This window comes from Podarcis pityusensis (assembly GCF_964106645.2).
Source record: "Podarcis pityusensis genome assembly, chromosome: 10".
NCBI lineage: Eukaryota > Metazoa > Chordata > Lepidosauria > Squamata > Lacertidae > Podarcis > Podarcis pityusensis.
In genome coordinates, this window is record NC_138035.1 from 7,412,559 (window position 1) to 7,439,130 (window position 26,572).

The 26,572-nt window shown below is 47.2% G+C and overlaps 1 protein-coding gene across 1 annotated transcript in view; it reads right to left on the bottom strand.

Annotated features, from left to right (window-relative positions):
* The window catches only part of LOC308457810 (uncharacterized protein), a 238,705-nt gene that overhangs the window by 38,018 nt on the left and 174,115 nt on the right, over positions 1 to 26,572 (bottom strand). The window contains exons 69-81 of the mRNA XM_080971981.1: positions 26,480 to 26,539; positions 23,221 to 23,265; positions 22,665 to 22,700; positions 20,721 to 20,756; positions 18,687 to 18,743; positions 16,067 to 16,138; positions 15,285 to 15,356; positions 13,343 to 13,378; positions 9,458 to 9,538; positions 7,230 to 7,283; positions 6,058 to 6,111; positions 4,955 to 5,017; positions 3,148 to 3,210 (exon numbers count right to left, since the gene is read on the bottom strand). Of these exons, the coding sequence (XP_080828107.1) occupies positions 3,148 to 3,210; positions 4,955 to 5,017; positions 6,058 to 6,111; positions 7,230 to 7,283; positions 9,458 to 9,538; positions 13,343 to 13,378; positions 15,285 to 15,356; positions 16,067 to 16,138; positions 18,687 to 18,743; positions 20,721 to 20,756; positions 22,665 to 22,700; positions 23,221 to 23,265; positions 26,480 to 26,539 (729 nt within the window). The remainder of the gene's footprint in view (positions 1 to 3,147; positions 3,211 to 4,954; positions 5,018 to 6,057; positions 6,112 to 7,229; positions 7,284 to 9,457; positions 9,539 to 13,342; positions 13,379 to 15,284; positions 15,357 to 16,066; positions 16,139 to 18,686; positions 18,744 to 20,720; positions 20,757 to 22,664; positions 22,701 to 23,220; positions 23,266 to 26,479; positions 26,540 to 26,572) is intronic.

A 26,572-nucleotide genomic window follows, 5' to 3' on the forward strand; every position in this document is an offset into this window, starting at 1 on the left:
AGAATCCAAATCTTTTACACCTCCATTGTGTCCAAAATTCACCATTAAGCTACAAGTGATATTCTAATCCTACTAACAATTTTAACTGTTTGCAATGGTTTTTTTTAAGACAGATTATAAAATTTCCCCATTCCTTATTAAAATTTTGACCTTCCTGATTCTTCCCGTCATTTCAGCCATTTTGGCATAATCCATCAATTTAACATGCCATTCTTCTTTGGCAGTGAATTTATCTTCTGTCCATCTCTGGGCCAATAACATCTGCACACCTCTGGTCGCAGATGTGGTGGCGCTTCAGAACTCCCACACTTGGCCCTTGGCCCTTTCTCTAGACCGCACCTCTCACCAGCTGTGCTCCACAACCTCCTCCAGTGCTTTTGCCCGGTGAGGATGTGTCCCTCTGGATTGCAGCAATGCCGCCAGGTTGCCTAGATGCGGGTTACAGAGCGTGTGTGTGTTTTTTGTGTGTGTGTGTGTGTGTGTTACAGAAACCCATGGCCTTTGTGCAGCCAAAATGTAGTCCACTTCACAAAGATGATGAAGAAGAAGAGTTTGGATTTGATATCTCACTTTATCACTACCCGAAGGAGTCTCAAAGCGGCTAACATTCTCCTTTCCCTTCCTCCCCCACAACAAACACTCTGTGAGGTGAGTGGGGCTGAGAGACTTCAGAGAAGTGTGACTAGCCCAAGGTCACCCAGCAGCTGCATGTGGAGGAGCGGGGAAGCAAACCCGGTTCCCCAGATTATGAGTCTATCGCTCTTAACCACTACACCACACTTGAAGAGTTGCATCAATTGCTTTCCCCTCTGGTGCCGCACATAACAGAAAGGCGGCTCCTGGAATGTTCCCAGCTTTGGTCTCCAGAATCTCCAGGTAAGTCCAGGAGAGACTTTGGAGAGCTACTGCCTGTCGCTGCAGTTAACGCTGAGCTAGATGAAGCAATGGTCTGGCTTGGTGGAGGCGACTTGTGCAAATTACCGTATTTTTCGCTCTATAGGACGCACCCGACCATAGGATGTAGAGGGGGAGAACAAGAAAAAAAAAAATCTCCCCCTCTCTGCTCAGCGCCCCTTCAGCGAAGCAGCAGGAGAAACGGAGCCCCTTCCATTTCTCCTCCCGCTTGGCTGAAGGGGCACCGTGCAGCTCTCCCTCTCTGCTGAAGCCAGGAGAGTCTTGCTCTCCCGGCTTCAGCGAAAGGAACCTGAAGCTTGCGGAGCGCAGCAGGAACTCACGCTGTGCTCCGAAGGCTTCAGGAGGCTATCCCTGAAGCCTGGAGAGTGAGAGGGGTCGGTGCGCACCGACCCCTCTCGCTCTCCAGGCTTCAGCGAAAGTAACACAAAGCCTCTGGGGCGCCGAGGGAGCGCTCCCTCAGCGCTTCGGAGGCTTCACGTTGCTATCGCTGAAGCCAAGGAGCCTGCATTCGCTCCATAGGACGCACATACATTTCCCCTTAATTTTTGGAGGGGAAAAAGTGCGTCCTATAGAGCAAAAAATACGGTATTTAGACCAGGCTTCCTCAACCTCGTCCCTCCAGATGTTTTGAGACTACAGTTCCCATCATCCCTGCCCACTGGTCCTGCTAGCTAGGGATCATGGGAGTTGTAGGCCAAAAACATCTGGAGGGGCGAGCTCGAGGAAGCCTGATTGAGACAGGCCGATGAATATATGAGCCCTTGCTTAACTTCCTTCTTTCTCCAGCTTAATAAGTTCCTGTTCCCCAAGAGTGTTTCTTGGCTCTATAAATAGAGAAGTCTATCCATCTCAAAGGGGGAGGCTCGGTGTTCAGAGATGATGACACCACCCCTGGCAGGTGGAAGCCTCCTGAGGCGGAAGGAGATGAATGACTGAACCAAGCAGGGCTGCGGTGGGCTGGCTGATTAAGTTGGGAAATCCTGGAGAAGATGGATGGGCTGCTCTTGAAAGGCCGACTTTCCCATTTAGTACAAGTGAACCCCAGCGACTCTCGGTGTAATTATGAAGAGAGAGAGAGATGTTGCACAAACAGAGCAGCTGAGAAATGTGATGTGCTCAGAAACAGTCAGCAAGGAAACAGGAAGAAGATTGAACTTCTGGAGAAGGCTATCAAGAGCTAATAACCTTGGTGGGTATGGCTTCCCTCCCCTGTCAGAAGCAGTGTACTTCTGGTCATGTTGTGTGGATGCCTGATGATCGTCTTCCAAAGCAACTGCTCTATTCTGAACTTAAAAATGGAAAGCGTAATGCTGGTGGTCAACAAAAGAGGTTCAAAGACTCTCTCAAGGCAAATCTAAAAAAATGTAGTATAAACACCGACAACTGGGAAACACTGTCCTGCGAGCGCTCCAGTTGGAGAGCAGCCTTTACCAAAGGTGTCATGGGCTTTGATGATGCTCGAACTCAATGCAATGAGGAAGTATAGGACATCAAATGGCTCTCCCTTCTTCTAAAAGGTAAAGGGACCCCTGACCATTAGGTCCAGTCGTGGCCGACTCTGGGGTTGCGGCGCTCATCTCGCTTTATTGGCTGAGGGAGCCGGCGTACAGCTTCTGGGTCATGCGGCCAGCATGGCTAAGCCGCTTCTGGCGAACCAGAGCAGCGCACGGAAACGCCGTTTACCTTCCCACTGGAGCGGTACCTATTTATCTACTTGCACTTTGACGTGCTTTCGAACTGCTAGGTTGGCAGGAGCAGGGACCGAGCAACGGGAGCTCACCACATCATGGGGATTCGAACTGCCGACCTTCTGATCAGCAAGTCCTAGGCTCTGTGGTTTAACCCACAGCGCCACCTGCGTCCCATATACATACCATGAGTAGCGTTCCTCTAATCGGAGGCTAGGAAGTCTTAATAATAGGTGGTTACTCTTTATCGTGACCGGGGATCTGAAGCATGGGTGTTCATCGCCCTCTCTTTTTCACATGCTTTTCGCTTCCTGATGGAAGAAAGGGGTGGGGCTTCCAGCACAGCAAGGGTTAAAGCTGCTGTTGCAAAACAAAGGCCAAATGAGGCAAAAACCCAAAGGAAATCTTCTTTGGAAAAGCTGTCATTTGCCTTGCAAAAAAAGGATAGCCATATTTGAGCATCAGAATATAACGTTGTTAACCACGACTGATAGATGTCGGAGGACTAAATAACCTTTTGCAACATGATTTCAGCAGCACTGACCTTTTCTCCTTTCTGCCCTGAAATTCCCTTGGGCCCGTCTGTGCCAGACTCTCCGCGCTCACCCTAGGCAAAGCCCAAAGATCGCTGTAACCATTATGGAATAAACCCATACAAGCAAACTGATAAACAGGGATGAGCAAGTGGGGCAGGACACCGCGGAAAGTTCCGTTTTTAAAAAGGGTGCATTGAAATCCTTAAAAGTTGTTCCTTCTATGGAAAAACACATCCAGAAGTGGGTTATGTGAAGAACAGAAGTACCGTATTTTTTGCTCTATGAGACTCACTTTTTCCTCCTAAAAAGTAAGGGAAAATGTGTGTGCGTCTTATGGAGCAAATGCAGGCTGCGCAGCTATCCCAGAAGCCAGAACAGCAAGAGGGATTGCTGCTTTCACTGCGCAGCGATCCCTCTTGCTGTTCTGGCTTCTGAGATTCAGATTTTTTTTTTCTTGTTTTCCTCCTCCAAAAACTAGGTGCGTCTTGTGGTCTGGTGCATCTTACAGAGCGAAAAATACGGTAATTGAGGGGGCGTGCTTAACCCTTGTCCACCCACCGCTTTTCTTCTGTGACTCCCTGCTGCAAAATGACTTTTCCCTGCAAAATGACTAGTTTCCCTTCACAAACATGCCTCTGGTATTCTGCTAAGTAATGGGTCGGCAAACTAAGGCCTGGAGGCCGGATCCGGCCCAATTGCCTTCTGGATCCGGCCTGCAGACAGTCCGGTAATCACCGCATGGATCGGCGTGGGGATTCTGCTCATTCGGGCTGCGCCATTTCCCCCCCCACACACCATGGCGGTGCCTCCTCCCTCCCTCCCTCCCTCCTCCTGGTTTCTCATCGCCATGCCTAGATGAGGAAAGGGGCTGGGCTTTGTTGAGCCACAGTTGGCTGAGCACCATTTTAAGCAGCCCCTCTTCGGAGCCAGCCCTTTCGCAACGCTCATCATCCATCCGCCACCGACGGCACAGGTAAGAAGCCACTGGTGCTTGTCTGGTGCTGTGGAGACGGGAGGAGAGAGTCAGTGGGGGGGCGAACCCCCCCAATATAGTCCGGCCCCCCACAAGGTCTGAGGGACAGTGGACCGACCCCCTGTGGAAAACGTTTGCTAACCCCTGTGCTAAGTGAATGGGTGCAGTAGTAGTGGAAAAGAAGCGGGTTGGGGAAGGGTCAAGCATGCCTCCCCCAAGACACTTCGCTGCTTAAAAAAAGCCCTTTCCAAAAGCTGCTTCTCTCTAAGAGAACCAGCAGTCAACACACACACCCCTACGGGACCGCCTCTCCTGGTACGTCCCACGGAGGACCTTAAGGTCTACAAATAACAACACTTTGGAGGTCCCAAGTTGCAAGGTGGTTAGATTGGTCTCAACTAGGGCCAGGGCCTTTTCATTACTGGCCCCGACTTGGTGGAACGCTCTGTCCCAAGAGACTAGGGCCCTGCGGGACTTGACTCTTTTCGCAGGGCCTGCAAGACAGAGCTGTTCCACCAGGCCTTTGGCCAAGGCACAGTCTGACCCCTTTCTTTGGTAATCCTCATAGAACTCTAGCCCAATGGTTGCCATTAATTTGATTCTGAATTGATTTTAGAATGAATTGATTTTAGAATGTATTTCAGTTAATTGATTGTTATTTTATGTAAACCGTGTTACAGTACTTTTACTGTTGTTAGCCGCTCTGAGCCCAACTTCGGCTGGGGAGGGCAGGATATAAATAAAATTTTATTATTATTATTATTATTATTATTATTATTATTATTATTATAGCCCACCGGGTAGCAATTATTATTATTTTTTAAAAAAGCTTTGCACCTCACCTTGGGTCCCAGAAGCCCATCTGCACCTGAGGTCCCTGGACTCCCAACGCCACCAATTTCCCCCTGTGCATGGAACGAGACACAGAGGAATTAGCCAGTCCTTTTAGCACACAGGTACAAGTGGTTTTTTTTTTTTTTTTTTTTTTTTGGAGGGGGGTGCTCTGTGTCTTCTAAATGTTTTGGCTCTTTATTACATCACAAAATAGTGCTCCAACTTTTGGGGTCTCCAGGACTCTTCATCGGGCTAGATTTTAAACAGAGCAAATTGGGGAGGGGGTGGGGGGTGCTGGCTGACAGTGAAGCCATGGGATGAGGTCTGTAATATTTAAGAGAACTTAATAATAAACCCCCCCCCAAGCCACACATATTTGGGTATCTATTGGGGGAAGTGGAATGCAGATATTCAAGGCCTGTTAAGTATAATTGGTTTAATTGACACAGAAATGAAACATATATTGCTAAAAGTTTAATGTGGATTTTCCATAGCACTCTGAGCTTTTGCTGAGCTGATACTTAATTAACTGGTTGTTGTTCTCTGGTAGCTAACATGTGAGTGTTGTAACCTTAGACCATGCGATGAAGGTATTGGGTTTCAAATCTCCATGTTGAGGGAAACTGCTTTTGTGTCCTGTCCTGAGCCTGTGCTGGACAGTACAAGACATTGGAAGACTATTTTGGATCGTTTGATGTTTCTGTTGTATTTTGAAGAGTTCTGCTAGTAAAATTTGAATAATATCTTTATGGGTCTGGACAAGGCTTCCTTTCCAAAAGGAGTCAGTTTTCATGCATCCAGTCGTGTCAAACTGCACAATATTAATATCTGCAACAGGGCCAACCCAAGACATTTGCCTAAAACCAACAACTTCAAATTAAACAACTAGCAATGTGCTGCCTTTTCATGAAAACACAAAATCTGCTGCCTGAGACAGCCACTGCACTCTGCCTAAAGACAGGGGCGGCCTTTTAGGCATTAAGATAGGGCCACACTAGGTTCTTTGCAGGTTTCAAGTGAAACCCAGGACTGCTGGGAAGAAAAAAAACATACAATGGTGGACCCCCATTTAAATACATATATAGACTTTATTTTATTTTATTTTATTTACCTTAATTCCATCTGCTCCTGGAGGTCCTGTCCTTCCTGGCAACCCACGTAAACCCTAAGGACAAATTGTGACCAGGCAATGAAGACGTACAATGAGAGCAGACCCTCACTGTGAAGGATCTCAATCCAGTTATTATCTCTCAGTTTAACCTACCTCGTGTGATGGCCTGGGATTCGGACTTGGAGGCTGAACCTGAGGGATCCCAGCCTGCACAGGAGTCCCCGCCTCCAGAACCAGCTGAGCCAGGGCATGAGCCTGAAGGGTCCTCACCTGTGCTGGATCCTCAGTTGCAGGCACCAGCTGAGTCTGCTCTGGCTCCTGAGGTGATGGAGGACCCATTGCCTGCAGGTGCTCCACTCTCAGCCCCATCAGGGGAAGAGGAGGTTGCCTCTGGGTCCAGTAACCCTCCAGCCTCTCCTGAGCTGCAGAGGCTCAGGGCAGAGAGGCGGAGGGAACTAAGTTCCTGCAGGAGGAGTGCTTGCTTCCAGGCCAGGAGAGGCGAGTCTCCAGAGGATCAGGGCCGCCCTATGCCTCAGGGCAGATAAAAACCGGCCAGCCCCAGTCCCAACATTGTTGGTTTCTAGTTCCTGCCTGAGCTCCTGACCCGCCCTGGCTCCCTGCTTGCATGTCTGTTCCTGACTTCACCCGACTCCCTGCCCTGCACCCAGCTTCAGCTACTACGGACTGCCTCCATGTTGCACCTTTGACCACGGACCGGACTTGGACCTCGCCTCTCGGGTAACCCATGGGACCAGCGCACCTCGCAAGATTGTTGTGAGCATAAAATGGCGGGGGGGGGGGAACCAATTATGTCTGCCCTCCCTTCCGTGCAGAAATAGAAGTCTTAAGTTTTATGGCATGGTTGATATTTTGTGATTATTTTGTTTACTACTTAAGAGACGTTTTGATGTTCATTTTACTGTTTTCTTGAGCTTATTGTGCCCTGCCCTGGGTTCCTAGGGCGAATGACAGGTAAGAAATGCACCTACAGCACAGAAAAGTGAAGAAATAAAACAGCCAAGGGCATGTTGTGAAGATGGAGAAGAGGAATAAACAACGAGTTAATTGGGGGGGGGAGTGAGAAGTCAGGCCCCCTCAGTTGCAAGCAGGGCAGGACATGGTGATAAGCGCCGCAAAACTCCCATTTTCCCCTAGATGTGTTCACACTGTACCTTTGAACCTTTCCTTCCAATGTCACCAGATAGACCAGGATCGCCTTCTCCCCCCTGAATGGAGAGAATAAATATCAATCAATCAATCTTTATTACAGTCCAGGGACCCAACGAATCATTACAAAGCGATGCACAATTCAGACAGCCTACCGCAAAATATCTACGATCTCTGCTGCAGGTACCCAACTGTGTCCCCAACTCCATACTGCTGTTAGAAGCTGGTGAATGCCCAATTTCAACTAAAGCGTGGTGGGCTGCCCTAAAACATTGGCTCAGGATTTCGGTGTTTGATCTAGGGAAGGGTTTGTACCAACACCTGACCAATGAGGAGTTTGTCCGCAAATGGCAGAAAACCATGGCTAGAAAAGCCACCTCTGTTGGTCTGTCACATACCCCCCCAACTTTATTACCTGGGTTAGGAAGGCGCCCTAAAGACGTTAAAGCAAAGATTATGGGATAATACACACAGTGACTTGCGATCTCGTTCACACGCAGTCTGCTAGTCCGCTGGCAGTAGGAGTACAATATGGGCGTGTTAACACCTTAATGTAAGTTAACACCTTACATTAAAAACCTGACGGTACCAAATTATCGAAGGTTATTCACCAAAGCCAGACTAAACGTCTTTCCTTCTGCAGTGTCGGATGGCAGGTTGAGAGGAGTTCCCTACCAGGACAGACTTTGCTCGTGTACTCAAGAATAAATATAGGCTGTAAACCACAAAGAAGAAGAAGAGTTTGGATTTGATATCCCGCTTTATCACTAGCCGAAGAAGTCTCAAAGCGGTTAACAATCTCCTTTCCCTTTCTCCCCCACAACAAACACTCTGTGAGGTGAGTGGGGCTGAGAGGCTTCAAAGAAGTGTGACTGGCCGAAGGTCACCCAGCAGCTGCATGTGGAGGAGCGGGGAAGCGAACCCAGTTCCCTAGATTGCAAGCCTACCACTCTTAATCACTACACCACACTGGCTCAAGTTTGCAGGGCAAATTCTCAAAATGCAGTGCTCCTAATGGAATCGCGCTCAGCTTCAGAAACAGCTGTTGACCCCTGCAAATCACCAACTTCTTCATTCTTGTGTACAGTAATGACTTTCTCTTAATGCCAGAATGCTAGGATAGGGCACAACACAAATATATCCCTGGATTCAGTAACTGTAGATCTGCATCGCCTAGATGGGTGCCACAGCACCCAGACATGCATCCGCAGGCCAATTTCTTGCTCACAGAATGACCTGGAGGTTTGCTGCGAGAAATAGCCAGGAGACAGTTAGGCAAATCACCTCTTCCGGGGCGGGGGGCGGGGAGTGAGTGAGTGGGGAAGACCTTGCCATTTCTCATTTGCCCGGGCCAGCTGGCACAAATTTTTTTTTTTTTTTTTTTATAATTCCTTTAACAAATATGTATATATATACTGCTTGATTGTAATGAAGCTGCCAAGCGGTTTACAAAACAACAGCAAGGCATTAAAAAGATCAATAAAAGACTGTGAAAAGCAGGCGTTCGTTCAAAAGACAATTAAAAGCATCAGCTGGAGAAAAAAAGACATGTGCTTTGATCTCAGCTTTGGGATAGGCTTGCCGAAATTAAAATGTTTTAAGCAGGTGCCACAAAAAACACAAGCATGGAGTTGCTGTCCCACTAAAAGACTGGCTTCTTACAACTGTGGAAAATAGTCTTGTCTGACACCCATAAGAGTGCCGGTTCTGCAGATTGAAGCCATGGGGGTAAGGTGATCTTGAAACACACATTTCAAGCTCTCCATTATCCAGTCGCATAGGGACGTGGGTGGCGCTGTGGCTAAACCACTGAGCCCCTTGGGCTTGCCGATCAGAAGGTCGGCGGTTCGACTCCCCACAACTGAGTGAGCTCCCGTTGCTCTGTCCCAGTTCCTGCCAACCTAGCAGTTCTAAAGCACACCAGTGCAAGTAGATAAATAGGTACTGTTGTGGCAGGAAGGTAAGCGGCGTTTCTGTGCGCTCTGGTTTCTGTCACGGTGTTCTGTTACGCCAGAAGCGGTTTAGTCATGCTGGCCACGTGACCCAGAAAGCTGTCTCTGGACAAACGCCGGCTCCCTCGGCCTGAATGCGAGATGAGCGCCGCAGCCCCATAGTCGCCTTTGACTGGACTTAACAGTCCAGGGGTCCTTTACCCCTTACCTTTCACCTATCCAGTCACATGAACAGCAGGGGATGTTAGGAAGGAAGGGGAAATCCATGTAAAAATGCTCACCGGTTCCCCTTTCTGGCCCTGCAGGCCTCTGTCTCCTTTTGCCCCTTTCATACCATTCTTCCCATCGAGCCCAGCGGTTCCCTGAAATGAAATAATACACAGTTGCTTCCTGCTGTGTGCCTGGGGGAGCGAGAAAATTATGAATGGCTCTAGATAGACGAGAGTTTCTCAGCATTCCGTCCCCATGTCTGAATGTTCCATTCCAGACTCCCAACATTCTAAAAGCGAGCAGGTTGCACAGCTCAGGATGGGACCAGGGATGATATAAGGTTTATTTACCCATATATACAACCCGAGCCTGCAATGGAGGGGTTCACAACTTCAACACCCAAAAAAAGTCTTGTTTCTCCCATTTTTTCTTGGAAACAGAAATCAGCCGAGGCTCTGACCCTCTCTCCAGCTTGCTGCTTTTACCAGAGTGCAACCTTTAGCCTCCAAGTCACATGCTGGCCAACTCTCAACTCTGGCTTTTGTTATCACTTTCTCAGAGCTGGAGGAGGGGCCCCACCCATTTGCCACCTGGCTTTCTTAATGGGCTGTTACCTTTCCTTTGTTTTCTTAATGGCTCATCTCCCAGGCAATTTACCTCCTTCGGAAACTGGCCTGGCTAATATTTTAACATTTGCCTTGGTTAAATCCTAACTCCCTGCTGGACCCAGGAATTTAAGGGAGTCTAGGGAGTTGCAAACGCATAAAAATATGTATTAAATTCACAGTTGCAAAGTGCTGTCTTTCTCTCATACACATACAAAACCAGGCGAGCCGCAGAAGATAATAGATAGGGGGGTGGGGGGTGGGGAAACGTAGCGCTGAAATTTGATGGGGCAATGGAGTGGTTAGCAACAGACGTCTCTTTGATAGCTCATCTCCCTTCTTTGGTATTAAAAATTCTATTACATCTGGCTTTGTATCTGCTAGAGAGGTAATGATTGAAAAGGGTTTTGCAGAGAATGAAAGATGCTTCCTGTACATGAGTCGTCTCCCCGAGATGGATTGCCCTGTGAATCAACAACACTTAATGGCTCACATCAATTTTCAGCCATTTGTTGGATGAGAAATATATATTCAGTGTGTTCTGTTTTTTAATATTATTATTATTATTTTTTATATAAAAAAAGCAGAACCATGTAACATCTTTTTTTATTCAAATACTGCATCAAAGGAAAGGAGAGTTCCGGTGAGTCATCCTCTGCAATTTGAGGCAAAGCTGGCAAAAGCCACTTGTAGTAACTGGAACCTGTTGTCTTTGTCCATTGAGTTTTCTTGGCAGGGATACTGGAGTGGCTTGCCGGTTCCTGCTCCAGGAAGTGAGAGCTGTACCATAAAGAAGGCTGATGGCCAAAGAATGGATGCTTTTGAATTCTGGTGCTGGAGGAGACTCTTGAGAGTCCCATGGACTGCAAGAAGATCAAACCTATCCATTCTGAAGGAAATCAACCCTGAGTGCTCATTGGAAGGACAGATCCTGAAGCTGAGGCTCCAAGACTTTGGCCTCTGTCTCTGGTTTCCATGTTGCAATACATAGATGGTCTAGAAATTGTTGGCAGAGATCATCTTACATTTAAGGACCATGTGAGCTAGAGTTTCCACCAGGTGAGCATCGCATGGGCAGATCCAGTCTCCTTCTGCCAAACCCGCAAACCTACCCCAAAGAAGGTTAGAAGGATTAGAATTGAACCTAGCCAGCAAAAAGGCCCTTCTTTCTTCCGGATTAAACAAAAATTGTAAATAATTAAGATTAAATTCCTGTGCCCAAGAGAGTTGAAAATAAAGAGGGGAGCATGTTTTCCCCCGCAGCTGAGATTAATTCCTGGTGATCTATGTCCCACAGCCTAGTTTTTAACATGGTCTTAGTGACTGGGAAAGCCACAGCGCCCAGGAGATCCTCTGAAAGCCCGAGTTGGGAAGCCATGTGGCTGAGCTGCCTGGGGGCAAATGGGAGTCATAGTCCAAATCCTCGGTGTGTGGAGAGGCTCCTCTTTAGCATAGCGGGGGGGGGCACGGAAAACATGCTTAATACTAACCCATTCTCCCCCTCCCCTGCCGCCGCTGCAGTACTTCACTGCCTGTTCCTGCTTCATTTATCACTTAGCATTTTCTATTTCAAGCACTTGATCAATAATTCCTGTTTTATAATGACTGTTATAGAAGCTTTTAATATCGTGCTTTTGTTTGCTCTCGGAAGATTTGCAACGTAAATGTCGGCGAATCGATGGTAGCAGCTGTTCCCTGGACCCTGGCATGGGGGTGTATCTCTGGTTCCTTTCCTGCTACAACAAACATCTTTTCCTTTGCTCTCCTTTCCATCGCTTCCCTAAGCTGCTAGCTTCGTTAGTGGTGACTTGTGCAGAGTGGGAGTGGTAGGGCGGCAGGAGGGGAGACTGCCAGAAGGTGGCGCCGTACCCAATGACAGGTAGTGGGCAGCCCAGCAGGGGCTGGCTGAGGGCAGACTGGAGCTGGTGGGGCGTTGCTTCATTTATCCTAATGAACCAGCCTCCCTTGCTGTAAACACAATTCAGTTGGTATCTGTGTGTCCGAAGAAGAAATGGAGTGCGCCTCCAAGGGTGAAGCAAAACTGCTGCTCCAGCAGCATCGAAGTGACCTCCCTGGGGTGCAAGCCTGGGAGTCCTGGGCTGCCCAGATGACAAGACCCTCTTCTTGGCCTCTCTGATGTGGTCCAAAGGAAAGCGGAACAAGACGTTTGGCACCGGTTTGACTGCAGGAGTTGCCGGAAGGAGGCGTACAAGGCACCATCCAACCGCCTTGGGGACTCCAAATTTGTGTAGGGTTTACTCCTCAGCCTTTTCTTCTCCTGAAGAAGGCAGCAGAGGTTGAGGACCAGAGCTTTCCTTCTCCAAGATGGGCTACTTCCCCAAGTTGACAAGCCTCATCTACCCCTCTGCAGCTGTGTAGAGCAGGCATCTCCACACTCGGCCCTCCAGATGTTTTGAGACTACAATTCCTATCTTCCCTGACCACTGGTCCTGTTAGCTAGGGATGATGGGAGTTGTAGTCCCAAAACATCTGGAGGGCTGAGTTTGCCTACGCCTGGTGTAGAGGCTTCATAATTCAGTAAGCTTCCTTGTACGGAGACAAACCAACAGCCCATCTAGACACCGATGTTGTTGACACCAACTGCAGCAGCAGGAGTCTCTCCCAGCCCACCTGGAGCTGCTGGAGACTGAACAGAGACCTTCTGTGTGAAAACATCTCCAGCTCAACCAGGGATGGCCAAACCTGGCCCTCCAGCCGTTTTGGGACTACAATTCCTATCATCTCTGACCACTGGTCCTGTTAGCTAGGGATGATGGGAGTTGTAGACCCCAAAACACATGTAAGCACATTTACACGACTGGTTCCACCTGGAGCACTTGCGCAGGTGCAGGTTTTGTGCATAGACCGGGTATCCAGTTACTCCCATAATAGCCAAAGGTGCCTTGCAAAACTCTGCTGTTTCAGAGAAGCTTTGTAGATGCAGCTGCCATTTTTTAATTCTAGAGTCTTATTGGTTTTAATCTTCTTCGGTTGCATGGCTTTATTAAAAAAAAAGTCTAAGTTCATCATGGCAAGAGAGCAGCTGCAGTCTGAAACAGACAGTGGGCACCGTGTTGGCTTCTGCCATGCTTGTCTGTCCCAAGGTGGGCTCCAGTTACTGTTGTTTAGTCCCATAAACACGTAAAATGATATTAATAATAATAATAATAATAATAATAATAATAATAATAAACAACAACAACAGCATGTTCGATGAGTGCTGCATGGTGCGTTTCGCTCTGTCTACAACCTCTTGGTCCCACTGCTGGAGACAGGACACTGGGTTTAGGCAGACCATTCATTCAATCCAGTCAAAGTGAAAAACCCCCACAGAGGGGCATTCTGACTTACAGCAAATCCCGGAGATCCAGGTTCTCCCAGCTCACCCTGCCAGGGAAGCAAAGACAAAAATCAACACTTGGAAATGGCACTGAGCACATTATACAGCTGCTCACCTGAGGGATTTTGATGAAAGCTCCTAGACTATTCCTAAACTCTTGCTAATTAGACTGCAGGTAGCATTTTCTTACTCCCAGGCAAGGAGGTATGGACTGTTATTTTCATTTTCTCTCGTTTTCTAATCTTAAATTCAGTTCTCCCCATTTCAAAATTAATTTGCAGTTTTTTTTAAAAAAAGTCTTTATTAATATACATCAGCAAGTTAATGCAAATTTCTTCTAAAATGCACATTTTTGTATGCCATTTTCCCAACGCACCCATTTTTGCAAGCGATTTCCCCCGAATACTATACATTACGTTCACTAATATTTTTATATACTTTCCCTTGATATGCATTTCTGCACACATCATTTGGATGGAATATTGAGCTGCCAAATATGTAGAAGAATGCATTTCAAAAGACAGCTGTGATTCAGTTCACATAGTGTGTCAGAAAGTGTCAATCTGGTAGGTTTGCAGATTGATCCAAATTTCTTTCCCATCCCTTCTCACAGGAGCAACCTGGACTGGGCAACTATTTCAACCCCTTCACAGCACAACCCTCCTTTTAAAGGACACATTGGAACAGGATTTTGCTTCGGTGCTTCTTGGCCAATCAAGCATGAATCCCCAGGATTATTGGTGCTTGCCCCAGCCAATGGGGAAATGAGCTTTGCAGCTGTCCCACCCTCCCCAGGGTCCCCGCCCCCCATGACTGAAAGCAAACAGGGCAGGAAAGGAATCAGCTATTTATTAGGTTGGAGCTCTTCCCAGTTAGATGGACTCTTATCAGATTGTTGGTGCATTAACTGTCTCCCTTCAGCTCTTCTAGAGGGAAGATACAATAAAATACCCTTCGAACAAAGATTATGTCCCTGTAACAGCAATGAAATCGAAACCATTGGGCATGTCATCTTATACTGCCCATTATATCGAGACTCAAGAAAAGAGCTGATCGAACCGATTCTGAGGAAAATACCTCGTAGGGCAGACGACACCTATATCAGACACCTCTTAGCTGACAAAGAGCCCGAAATTAACAGGTCCGTGGCAAAGTACTGTTACATTGCAACAAGAATAAGACGAGCAATGATGTCTACAAAGGAGTTCAAACTGTAAACATCGAAGGAACGATAATAAACAGTAGCGACTCCTGAATTGAATTTTAAAAACTTAAAACTCGAAACCTGGTCATAAATATAAGCACCAATTCTGTGAATTGGCCATATTTTTACTGTTACTTGTAGCACAATACTACTCTTAATGTCATATTTTATAAATTGCTTCCTGGTCATTGACCGTATTAAAGATATTATTTCTGTTAAGATGGATGGAGGTACTCGGAAAATAAGAGCAGGGGTGGTACAGCAATTTGGGGAGCAGTTTTAATTTATATTAATTCGATTTATCGTAATTTGTGTTCCTATGTTCTGTAGGCAATTTGGTACCAAGTTGCATCCTAAAAAAGGGATGGGAGGTAGCAGTTCTCAACCTGTGGGTCCCCAGACGTTGTTGGACTACAACTCCCATCATCCCTGAGCTCTGGCCTTGCTAGCTAGGGGTGATGGGAGTTGTAGTTCAACAACAACTGGGGACCCACAGGTTGAGAAAGGCTGGATGAAGAGATGGTTCTTCATCACACACATGATTATTTGGAAGCTGGGTTCTCTCTTGCACCAAAAGAGAATATTTGCCTGTTCCTAACTTTGACATTCATTCCCTGTGTTGCTTTGGTCAAGCCATACAAGATATCTGGAGGAACCGTTTGATGTGAGGCTGTTGCTTAGTTGGCACAGAGGTTAATTCACCCCAACCCCAGGCTACATGTGTGAACACGGGAGCCATTCGGACTGACCTTCTGCCCCACTGGGCCTCTTGTGCCAAACAGACCCATGATTCCTTTTGCCCCGGCTTCTCCTTTCACTCCCTGAAATGAGAAAAAATACACTGAATGATCACGCAGAGGAAGATACATTGCAATACTCTTTCACCCAGGCTAGTGCCCAAAGTTATTAATTTATAAAATTATTTTCCATCCTTTTTGTTATGTACTGAAGTTCTCACCCTGGGCCAGCAGGGGGATACTGTAGATAGTTATGCAAATAAGGGATCGAAAGTGACATTCAGTGATTGGATAGTTTTAGAAAGTTGCTACAGTAACGTTGTACTGGAGCTCTATATAAGCAGGCTGACTTAGCCCTTCAGTTCAGTTCTGTTCTGGCCTCTGAATAAACAAGAGCTGTTTGAAGAATCGCCGTGTCGTCTGATATGTTCACCCACAACTTAACAATTTTGATTTGGGTGTCCAAAGTTGCAGGTTCAGCGAGGATGAGGGATGACTTTTAAGCAAACTGCGTGGAAATCAAGTGTTTATCTGGTTTTGGATTGGGTTTTTTGCCCAAGTCAGAAATTGTTCAGCAACAGGTCATGAGGTTGGTTATGAATGCTCCATGGAAATGTGCAGTCCATGAGCTATTGACACACAGGGCACAATTTAGGGAAACCCACAAGACGTTTTATGTAGTAAAATGGATATTGGCAAGAAGGATAGTCAATTGCAATCTTCTACCACAACCACTGAGTTTTAAAGACAGAGAGAGCTGTTACAGTTAAGGAAATCAACAAAATCAAAGGAACCTTTTCTCCTGCTGGTCCATCTTCTCCTTTCTCGCCCTTGTCACCATCAAATCCTGGAGGGCCTCTTTCACCCTAAATAGCAACAGAGACAAAACTCTTTTTTCCAAATAAAAAGTCTTTATATTTATTAATGATATATATATGAGCTCCATTAGGATGACCATGGTTATGATGGCCATGGTTACAGCTGCATTCCATAACCTCTCCTGTCTTGCTGACTTCTCCTAATTCATATCCTCTGGGGCTGCTCAACCTGGTAGGCTAAACCATGGCTTCACCATATCTTGGGATCTTAACCAGGGTCAGAACAGTAAATCACAGTTGGAAATAACCATGGTTGAACACCATATCTACATCAAATGAAGGTAGAGAGTTATCTGTGAGCCACTTGGATCCAGATTTGGTTTTAGTTGGGAGTCGTTATGGAACATTGCATGGACAGGCGGAGTCCCCTAAACCCTGGGCAGCCCCCGTGTGGAATAACGACTCAAGACAAGGTGCTATGGGATTAAAATTGGCCACAACTTTATCATGTTTCAGATGGCTCAGGCATTGGGCATTTATCCCTCCCAGTCCCCCGCCGGGGATCTGGGGAACATCAGGGTTATCCAGAGTGTGTGTGGGAGATGGGCTGGCTCTGGAGAACATATGTTCAAGCAGAGAGAGCCCGCCCCCGTTACGCCACCTTCGTCGCAGGGGAGAGCAATGACAACCTCTAGGCATACGGCCAAAGCCTCCCCTCAAAACAACCCCTTTAACGGGGAACCCTGGTATCGCCGCCGCAAAGAGGAGGGGGGCGTGGGTCACCGCTGCACGTCCCACCCCCATTTAGGGAAGATAGACTAAAGGATTCCGCCCAAGGCCTGATACCGCCAAAGTTGTGACGTTTTGCTACGGGAAAGGCAAACCTGCCAATGCAGGAGAATTCCTTTCCAGCCCTTCAACAGCGACCTTGACGTAGCAGCGCCCGCGTACCTGTGGAGAAAAGGTTAACCTGCAAAAGAAGTCTGAACTGAGGGTGGGTAGGGTGGGAGAAGCTCTGGAGCCAACTGATGATTCCCTGGTAAGATCCTCCCTCTGTTGTGTGGGCAGGTAGTCCCTCCCCCTACCTGGCCTGGTCACCTTGGCAACGCCTCTCTAGGCGGGATTGGGGAACTGGCTGAGATAGGCAGAGACCTCCAGGTATCCCACCTGGCGAATGCGAAGCCAAGCTTGTGCTAATGATGCCACATAGGGTCCAGGGGGCTGTGCGCGACCACGCAAAGGGCGCCCTTCATTTAATGTGGGGAGCGGTCATTGTGTGTTGCTTGTGGCTGTAACCAGATAATGGGAATTTGTCAAAATTCATTACTATTTGGGTTATTATTACTCTTAATCTCAGGGCTGTGGGTTCAAGCTCCACATTGGGCAAAAGATTCCTACATTGCAGGGGGTTGGACTAGGTCAGGGTCTGCCAGCTAGATTCTATGATCTATGAATTTTACTGATCTTAAAGTAGGCCAAGTTGGTGGCCACCAATGGGGTAATTGGTCTCTTGCTCTTTTCCATTCATGATGCCAAAGATCTGGAATTATTCAGAGGCCTCTGGCCTCTGGTCCTGGAAGGTTTTGTTCACAATATTGTTCCACCTGTGCAATTTACAGCCTTTGAAGTACTGAGGGGAAATCTAATCAAGACGTTTTATAGATGGTACTTAACACCTACCAAAATAGCTAAAACGTATAAGACAAAAACAAATCTGTGCTGGAGGTGTGGTAAAACAGAGGGGACACTTATACACGTTTGGTGGACCTGTGAAAAAATCAAAAGCTTCTGGAATGTAGTAGATGATGAGCTTAAAAAAATGTTTAAGTAGAACTTTATGAAAAATACAGAAGATTTTCTACTAGGGATAACGGACACAGGCATAGCAAGAGAAGATCATAAAATATTCCTCTATGCCACAGGAGCGGCAAAGATCCTAATTGCTAAAAACTGGAAAAAAAGAAACTGTGCCAACAAAAAAGGAATGGCAAGACAAACTGTTAGAGTATATTGAACTGGCTAGATTAACAGAGGCAATTAGAGATCACACTGGACAAGAATTTCAAAAAGCATGGGGAAAATGCAGAGAATACTTCACAAAACAGTGCCCTGAAATACATACCTGGACTTGTTTCGATTAATGTCTGCAGGAGACTTTGTGGATATTTAAGTTATAATTGGAAAAATCTTAACAATTATTCATAAAGGAAACAGCTTATAAGAAGTAAACAAGGAGCCCAGATATAGGATAAAGGAAGTCTTTTATTTGATTGTTTGTATTGTTGTATGTTATGCTCATTGTATGTTATGTTCACGTTTAATGAGGGTGGATTTCTGTATTGGGGTGGGGGTTTATGTTATGTTGTAAATAAAATTTCAAAAAATAAATAAATATTGTTCCACCTGTGCTGAGCCTCTGATACATGGCAAGATTCTAGCTCACCTGGCTAGACAGGAAGTTCAGTGGTGGCACAGAGAGCAGCTTGTGGGATCAGCAGTGTAAGACCAACATAACAGGGGTGCTCCCCACACCAATCTCTGTGAGCGATGGAGAAAGCAAACTCCTATCGGAAAGCAAGGAAAAAGCCCAACTTACGGGATCACCTTTGTTGCCTTTGTAGCCTTGAGGTCCAAATGTTGTCATGGGGTCTCCCTATGATTCAAGCACAGAAAAGAGAAAGGCCTTTGCATTATGAGTTCACCTTGAGTCAGAGCTGAAACTGAAGCTGAATTAAAAAAGCAAGCAAGCTGGACAACCAGGAAATAAGCAGCTATCTTATCTTTAAAAGACATCTGAAGGCAGCCCTGCTTAGGGAAGTTTTTAATATTTAATGCTGTATTGTTTTTAACACTCGATTGGGAGCCGCCCAGAGCGGCTGGGGAAACTCAGCCAGATGGGTGGGGTATAAATAATAAATTATTATTACTATTATAATAAATAGATGTACTGCTATTCCTTGTGGACAAATATGTCAGTTTCCACTTCTCTCGTTTCCTCAGCCTTTTTGCAGTTTTTCCTTTTTCCATTCTGTTTTTCAAAAGTCCTCAAGAAAACTCACCATCATTTAAATACCTGTGTCTTTCAACACACACACACTGCTGTACGGAGGTTAGTTGTGATTCTTAGATTGCACAGGGGTTGGGCTCCCAGCTCTACAGTTCCATGATTCTAGGTTTGGCTAATATGCACATTTTTGCAATTTCCCCTAATATCGTGCATTTTTTAATGTTATTGCCAAATCCCCCCCCCCCCCACTTCTATACACACACTTCCCCCTAATATATTAATTTTTGTACACATTGTTTGGGAAACTGCATCACAAAATTCAGAGCAGTGTGAATTCACAGGATCATTGCTTTCCAGTTCATGTTTTGTTTCGGAAAAGGAAAATGGAGCGTCAAAATGGAAGCGCAATCAATTTTTTCCTGCCTCACTATCCATGAACCATTCTTGCTTTATGTGGCTCCATAGAAGAGACTGGCAAATGATGTTTAATTGGTACTGAAGCAGGCAAGGTTAGAATGGAGGAAGTCCAAATGTGGAATAGAAAAGGAAAAGGTTAGTAAATGCTGCCGTGGCAAATTGTCAACTTAATCACATCTCCTGTGCTGTTTAATTCACTCACTTCTGCCTAATGTTCTATTCACACTTCCTTCAGAGAGAGCATTACACATTCCTTTATGACTGGGAAACAGCATCTTCCTCCAGTGAGGGAGAATCAGAAATTCATTTGTCGCAATGGCAGACAAGCTGGTTTGAAAACCCATTTCTTCAGAGACAAATGGCAGACTGTCTTGCCAGAGTGGTGCATGCCCTAGTTGGGGGACAGGGGGCGGGTGGGTGTGGAGGACTCCTTGGTCCTGAATGGGGTAACTGTGCCCCTGAAGGACTAGGTGCGCAGCCCTGGGAGTCATTTTGGACTCACAGCTGTCCATGGAGGCACAGGTCAACTCTGTGTCCAGAGCAGCTGTCTGCCAGCTGTATCTGGTACGCAGGCTGAGACCCTCCCTGCCCGCAGACTGTCTCACCAGAGTGGTGCATGCTCTGGTTATCTCCCACTTGGACTACTGCAATGCGCTCTACGTGGGGCTACCTTTGAAGGTGACCCGGAAACTACAACTAATCCAGAATGTGGCAGCTAGACTGGTGACTGGGAGCGGCCACCAAGACCACATAACACCGGTCTTGAAAGACCTACATTGGCTCCCAGTATGTTTCTGAGCACAATTCAAAGTGTTGGTGCTGACCTTTAAAGCCTTAAATGGCCTCGGCCCAGTATACCTGAAGGAGCGTCTCCACCACCATCATTCTACCTGGACACTGAGGTCCAGTTCCGAGGGCCTTCTGGCAGTTCCCTTGCTGTGAGAAGTGAGGTTACAGGCAACCAGGCAGAGGGCCTTCTCGGTAGTGGTGCCTGCCCTTCAGATGTCAAGGAAATAAACAACTACCTGACTTTTAGAAGACAACTGAAGGTGGCCCTGTTTAGGGACGTTTTTAATGTTTGATGCAGTATTGTTTTTCATATTCAGTTGGAAGCCGTCCAGAGTGGCTGGGGAAAGAGCAAGTTGTTTGGGTCAATTCAACCTACCCCATTACCCTGTAGTGTTGACCTCTTTAAACATCGCTTACCCTTTCTCCTTTGGCCCCAGGAAATCCAACATCGCCCTAAGGAGGAGGAGTGTAAATGAAAACAAAGGAATACCTCATTAATACTATCACATTGCCAAATCCCTTGGCCAGTTCTTAAAGAGAGAGTCCACCGTCGTCATACCATGGGAGCACAGTGGCCAGTGACTGGGGAAGGTCCACAGACAAACATGAATGACTTTCCTTTGCTTCAGTGAGCACTGCTGCCTTCCCAAGAATGGGGATCACATCTTACCCAGGGAAGACACACAAGCTGAGCTGGGAGGAGACAAGGCAGATAGGACTGACCACACAGCCAAGGTGATGGGGACTACTTTCTACGGGATAGGTGGTGCCACCGGCCTTGTGGGAACTGGAAGCTGTGCAGGGTCCTTGCCAGGATTGCAGGAAGGTATATAAGAAACTGAAAGTCACCACAGACAAGACTGAGACCCTCCCATCAAGTGCTTTCCCCTCACTAGATGAGTGGGATGCGTTTTGTTCTGGATAGGGTCATACTACCCATCCCCTCAAAAGAGGAGTTGCATGATTTGGGGGGCGCTCTTGGATCCAATGTTGACATTGGAGGCCACATGGCACTTAGCACCTTCTATAAACTTTGACCGGTGTCCCAGGTTGACTTTATCTGGACATGGGTAGCTCTGCTCCAGTTCTCTATACTATGATAATCTCTAGGCTGGATTAATGCAATGCATTGTACTTGGGGCGGGTGTAGAAGATTGGGGGCTGCAGTTGCATAACGTGAAAGACAGGAAACTTTGAACATGTACCGTATTTTTCGCTCTATAACACGCACCCGACCATAACAAGCACATAGTTTTTAGAGGAGGAAAATCCGTAGGCATGCCACCCGTAGGCATTCCCTCCATAACACGCACAGACATTTCCCCTTACTTTTTAGGAGGAAAAAAGTGAGTGTTATGGTGCAAAAAATACGGTAAATCCAGTTCTGACCTGATTCCCTTGGCTGCATAGTAGCTTCTGGGATCAATTGAAACTGCAGTTTTTGACCTTTAAAGCCCTATATACAGCTTGGGACCTGTGCTGGGCCCAGGGGTTAACCCGAGCAATGCAGTCCAGGTCCGGTCCCGAATCCAAGGATTCCACGAGGAGTCAGTCCGACAGGGCCAAGGCAGGAAACCAGGCTAGGTCAGGTCTCAGGCAGGTTCCAGCAAGCAGCAATGTTGCTCCCGCAACCTGGGGCGGGGTCTGGCAGCCTTTTATCTCTAATGGGGTAACGGCTGGTCCTGATCCCCCGGTGACTCACCTCCCTGTCTCGTCTGAAGGCGAGCACTCCTCCTGCGAGTACTCAGGTCTCTCCTTCTCTCAGACCTGAGTCTCTGCTCTCGGGAGATGTTGGTGGGTTACTAGACCCAGAGGCCACCTCAGCCTCTCCTAACTCAACTGGTAGTGGAGCAGCTGTAAGTGATGGCCTAGCTGAAGGCAAGGAGGTAATCCCCACATCTGGAGCCGGGGCAGGCTCAGGCCCAACTGGGCCCAGCTGGTGCTTGTTGCAGGGGAACCTGTGCAGACTGGGGCTCTTCAGAATCAGGCCCAGACTTGGTTCAGATGCTGCCTGAGGCAGAGGGTCCAGTGCGGACTGAGACTCCTCTGGCTCCGAGTCTGAGCCCGAGTCCCAGGCCATCACAGAACCCCAATGCTTAAAGGACTACTTCTTCCCTTTTGGACCTGTGTGGACACTATGATAATCATATGAGGCCCTTCACCCACGTCTCACCTCTGAAAAGTGGAGCACAGATAGCGAGGAATCAGTTAGTGGGTATCTCTCTGTAGCAGACCCCAACTTTGAAACCCTCTTCGCCCAGAGAAGCAGGGCCCCCAAATGCATTCTTGAGTTAAACATGGGTACCAGGTCTGGAAATACTGAGGATGCTCAACATATATATTCAACATTTGCCTACTTACCTTCTCCCCTTTCGGCCCCGAAAGGCCATTCTGTCCCTGTAAACATGCAGGGAAGAGATCATCACAAAAGCAAGAATTCCCACGAGTGAGCTCTTTCAAAAATGTCTGAGATAGAAGTAGATCAAGGCTGCAAGCGGAATCCATCTTTGCTACATCAGAATAGGAATGTGAGGAATACCCAAGTGGAATTCCACCAAGGTGTCCATTATCATAGTGATGGGACTTTAGTTTGAGGTATTTTTTATCTAGACCTTCAGCACATAGGACAGCTCCATAGGGGGAACAGACGTTGCTCCAACAAAGGCGAAAGCTTAGCAGAACATGAAGACTTGTGCTATAGCAACTATGGCAAAGTGGGCAAAGGAGACCAGGCAGAATCAGGACTTAAGTGCTGCAGAGATTCCAAAGAATCTCCCACCACCCTGAAATTCTGGGACGTAAATTTAACTCAACCATATTTTCAGCAACAGAGAAACTTTAAGGGTTCTCAAATGTGTGTGGGGTCCAGACCAAGAACCAGGTCTTGAATTTTCTGCCACGCTTAGCTTGCACTTACCATCATGCCAACGGGACCACGAACTCCCACAATTCCTTCTTCGCCCTGTTAAAAAGAAGTTACACCGGTATTCCTCCGGAGGTGCCTTTTCCAGCCTTCACTCCTCTCTTTCTCTTTATCTCTGACGCCCCTCTTTCATCCCCCATCGCTCCCTCCTTCTTCTCTCCCCCCCCCCGCCATCACCTGAACCCTCCTTGTTCCACTGCTTCAACTGCTTTGGCCGTCCCCTGGCTCTCTCCCTCTGGGCTGCCCCCACCTGAAATTAGACTAAGGCCCACAGGTGGTCCATCCTTCCTACAGGGCAACGCCATGCCTGTCCTTGCTCTCTGCAATGAGCTTCCTTCCAGGCTAGAACTGAAACCACACAATGCAAACCTCCTCCAACCAGGGCAGACCAAACAAGGTATCCAAAATCCACATTCCAGTCCTGCAGTTTCCACACACCTGTCACTTTGCCCCTTAGGTGCATTGATCTAGCCATAAACTCTGCCTAGAATTCATCTGGGCACACCTGTCTTTTACCCATTAGCCTTTACTGTGCCATTTACAAGCTAAGTGTCAAGAGAGGGCCAGATGCTTGCTTGTACGTATCAAATACTTGCACCTGGCTTTGTGTCGACTGCTTAGCAGCTTTGCTCTGAGCAAAGACATGGGCGGGGGGAGCTTAGTTCTTCATGCATATTTCAATGAAGTTCAGGGCTAAATTATGAGGAACGTTTGAGGGAGCTGGGTTATGTTTAGCCTGGACAAGAGAACACTGAGACTTGCTATGATAGCCATCTTCAAACATAACATCTGAAGGATTGTCACTGTTAGAATTCCTGATCTATGATTGCAGTCATGGGATTGTTGTCTTTCACATGACAGTATGTATTTTGACTCCACTGCTATGTACTGAAGTTCTCACCCTGGACCAGCAGGGGGATACCGTAGATAGTTATGCAAATAAGGGATCGAATAAGTGACGTTCAGTGATTGGATAGTTTTAGAAAGTTGTTACAGTTACATTGTACTGGAGCTCTATATAAGCAGGCTGACTGAACCCTTCAGTTCAGTTCTGTCCTGGCCTGTGAATAAACAAGAGCTGTTTGAAGAATCGCTGTGTCGTCTGATATGTTCACCCACAACTTAACATCCACAGAGTGGGAAGTGACGGAGACAGGATGTTCGTGTTACTGTGTTCCTTGCAGTGGGACTATTGTCCTTTATTCTTTTTCTCTTTGCTGTCTGATGCTAGAGAGAGAGGGAGCCATGTTGCAGTGCTCCGCGTGTGTGTATATGTAAATAAAGTAGATTAGCCAAAATGCTGAGTTGCTGAGGTCTGTCACGCAAGATGCGCAAACTCTGCGGATCCCTAAGTGTGCCGGTGTTGCTTGGCATCGGTTGCTATGATGTTCGGGCTGAAGAAAGCTTTTGAAGCTCCCGAACGATCGACCCGGAGGGAGAGAACATGCGAGTCAGGCATGTGTCTATGCCAGGGTCCTTCTCGAGTGTAGGCTGAACTCCTGACAGTCACATGGAAGATGGAGCAAGCCTGTTTTCTGCTGCTCCAGGGGGAGGACGCGAACCATTGGGTTCAAAATTATGAGCAAGGAGATTCTGACTAAACATCAGGAAGAACTTTCTGGAAACGTGCAGTGTGTACGTCTGTGGTCAGAACCACAGCGTACATTTAAATCACACCTGACGCCCATTTAAAGCAAATGAGTTCTCCCAAAGAATCCTGGGATTAAGGGTGCTTGGAATGGTAGCTCTATGAGCAAGAAACTGCAATTCCCATCCTGCGATTTAAATTGGGTGTGGTTTAAATATATTCTATAGTAAGTGGCCCTGATATGGTGGAACGCTCTGTCACAAGAGACTAGGGCCCTGCGGGACTTGACGTCTTTCCGCAGGGCCTGCAAGACAGAGCTGTTCCGCCTGGCCTTTGGCCAAGGCACAGTCTGACCCCCTCTTTTGGTAATCCTCATAGAACTCTAGCCCAATGGTTGCCATTAATTTGATTCTGAACTGATTTTATAATGTATTTCAATTAATTGACTGTGATTTTATGTAAATTGTGCTATTTTTACTGTTGTTAGCCGCTCTGAGCCCAGCTTTGGCTGGGGAGGGCGGGATATAAATATAATAATAATAATAATAATAATAATAATAATAATAATAATAATTAATTAGGGCTGTTTGACAGCGGAACAGACTCCCTCAGAAGGTGGTGGACTCTTCGCCATTGGAGGTTTTTAAACTGAGTTTGGATGGCCATCTGTCAGGGATTATTTTGCTGTGATTCCTGCATTGCTGAGTGGGGTGTGTGCGCGTGTCATTCTATTGCAGTTTAATTACCTTTTGTCTTTTATCTTGCATATTTTTAACAATCTGTGTTTTACACATGTTTGTTTTAATTTTTCTGAGCTGCCTTGAGTCCTGGTTCTGGGGAAAATAATAATAATGATGATGATGATGGTAACTATATTCAAAGCAGGGAAACGGGTGGCATTGTGGTCTAAACCACTGAGCCTCTTGGGCTTGCCGATCGGAAGGTCAGCGGTTCAAATCCCCGCGACGGGGTGAGCTCCCGTTGCTCGATCCCTGCTCCTGCCAACCTAGCAGTTCGAAAGCACATCAAGTGCAAGTAGATAAATAGGTACCACTCCGGTGGGAAGGGGACGCGGGTGGCGCTGTGAGTTAAACCACAGAGCCTAGGACTTGCCAATCAGAAGGTCGGCAGTTCGAATCCCCGCGACGGGGTGGGCTCCCGTTGCTCGGTCCCTGCTCCTGCCAACCTAGCAGTTCGAAAGCACATCAAGTGCAAGTAGATAAATAGGTACTGCTCCGGCGGGAAGGTAAACGGCGTTTCCGTGCGCTGCTCTGGTTTGCCAGAAGCAGCTTAGTCATGCTGGCCACATGACCTGGAAGCTGGACGCTGGCTCCCTCGGCCAATAAAGCGAGATGAGTGCTGCAACCCCAGAGTCAGACACGACTGGACCTAATGGTCAGGGGTCCCTTTACCTTTACTGGAAGGAAGGTAAACGGCGTTTCCATGCGCTGCTCTGGTTTCGCCAGAAGCAGCTTAGTCATGCTGGCCACATGAGCTGGGAAAACTGTCTGAGGACAAATGCCTGCTCCTTCGGCCTGTAAAGTGAGATGAGCGCTGCAACCCCAGAGTCGTCTGCGACTGGGGTCCTTTACCTTTACCTTTATAATCAAAGCAGAAGCTTCTGTGAAAAGAACCACGAGTGATGGAACCACTAGGCTATCGTACCTGAGGCCCAGGGAGCCCCCGTGGTCCCCTTGGACCCAGTCTGCCAAGGCCGGCCTCACCCTGGAAAACAAACAGAAACCAGGGGGTTGCAAT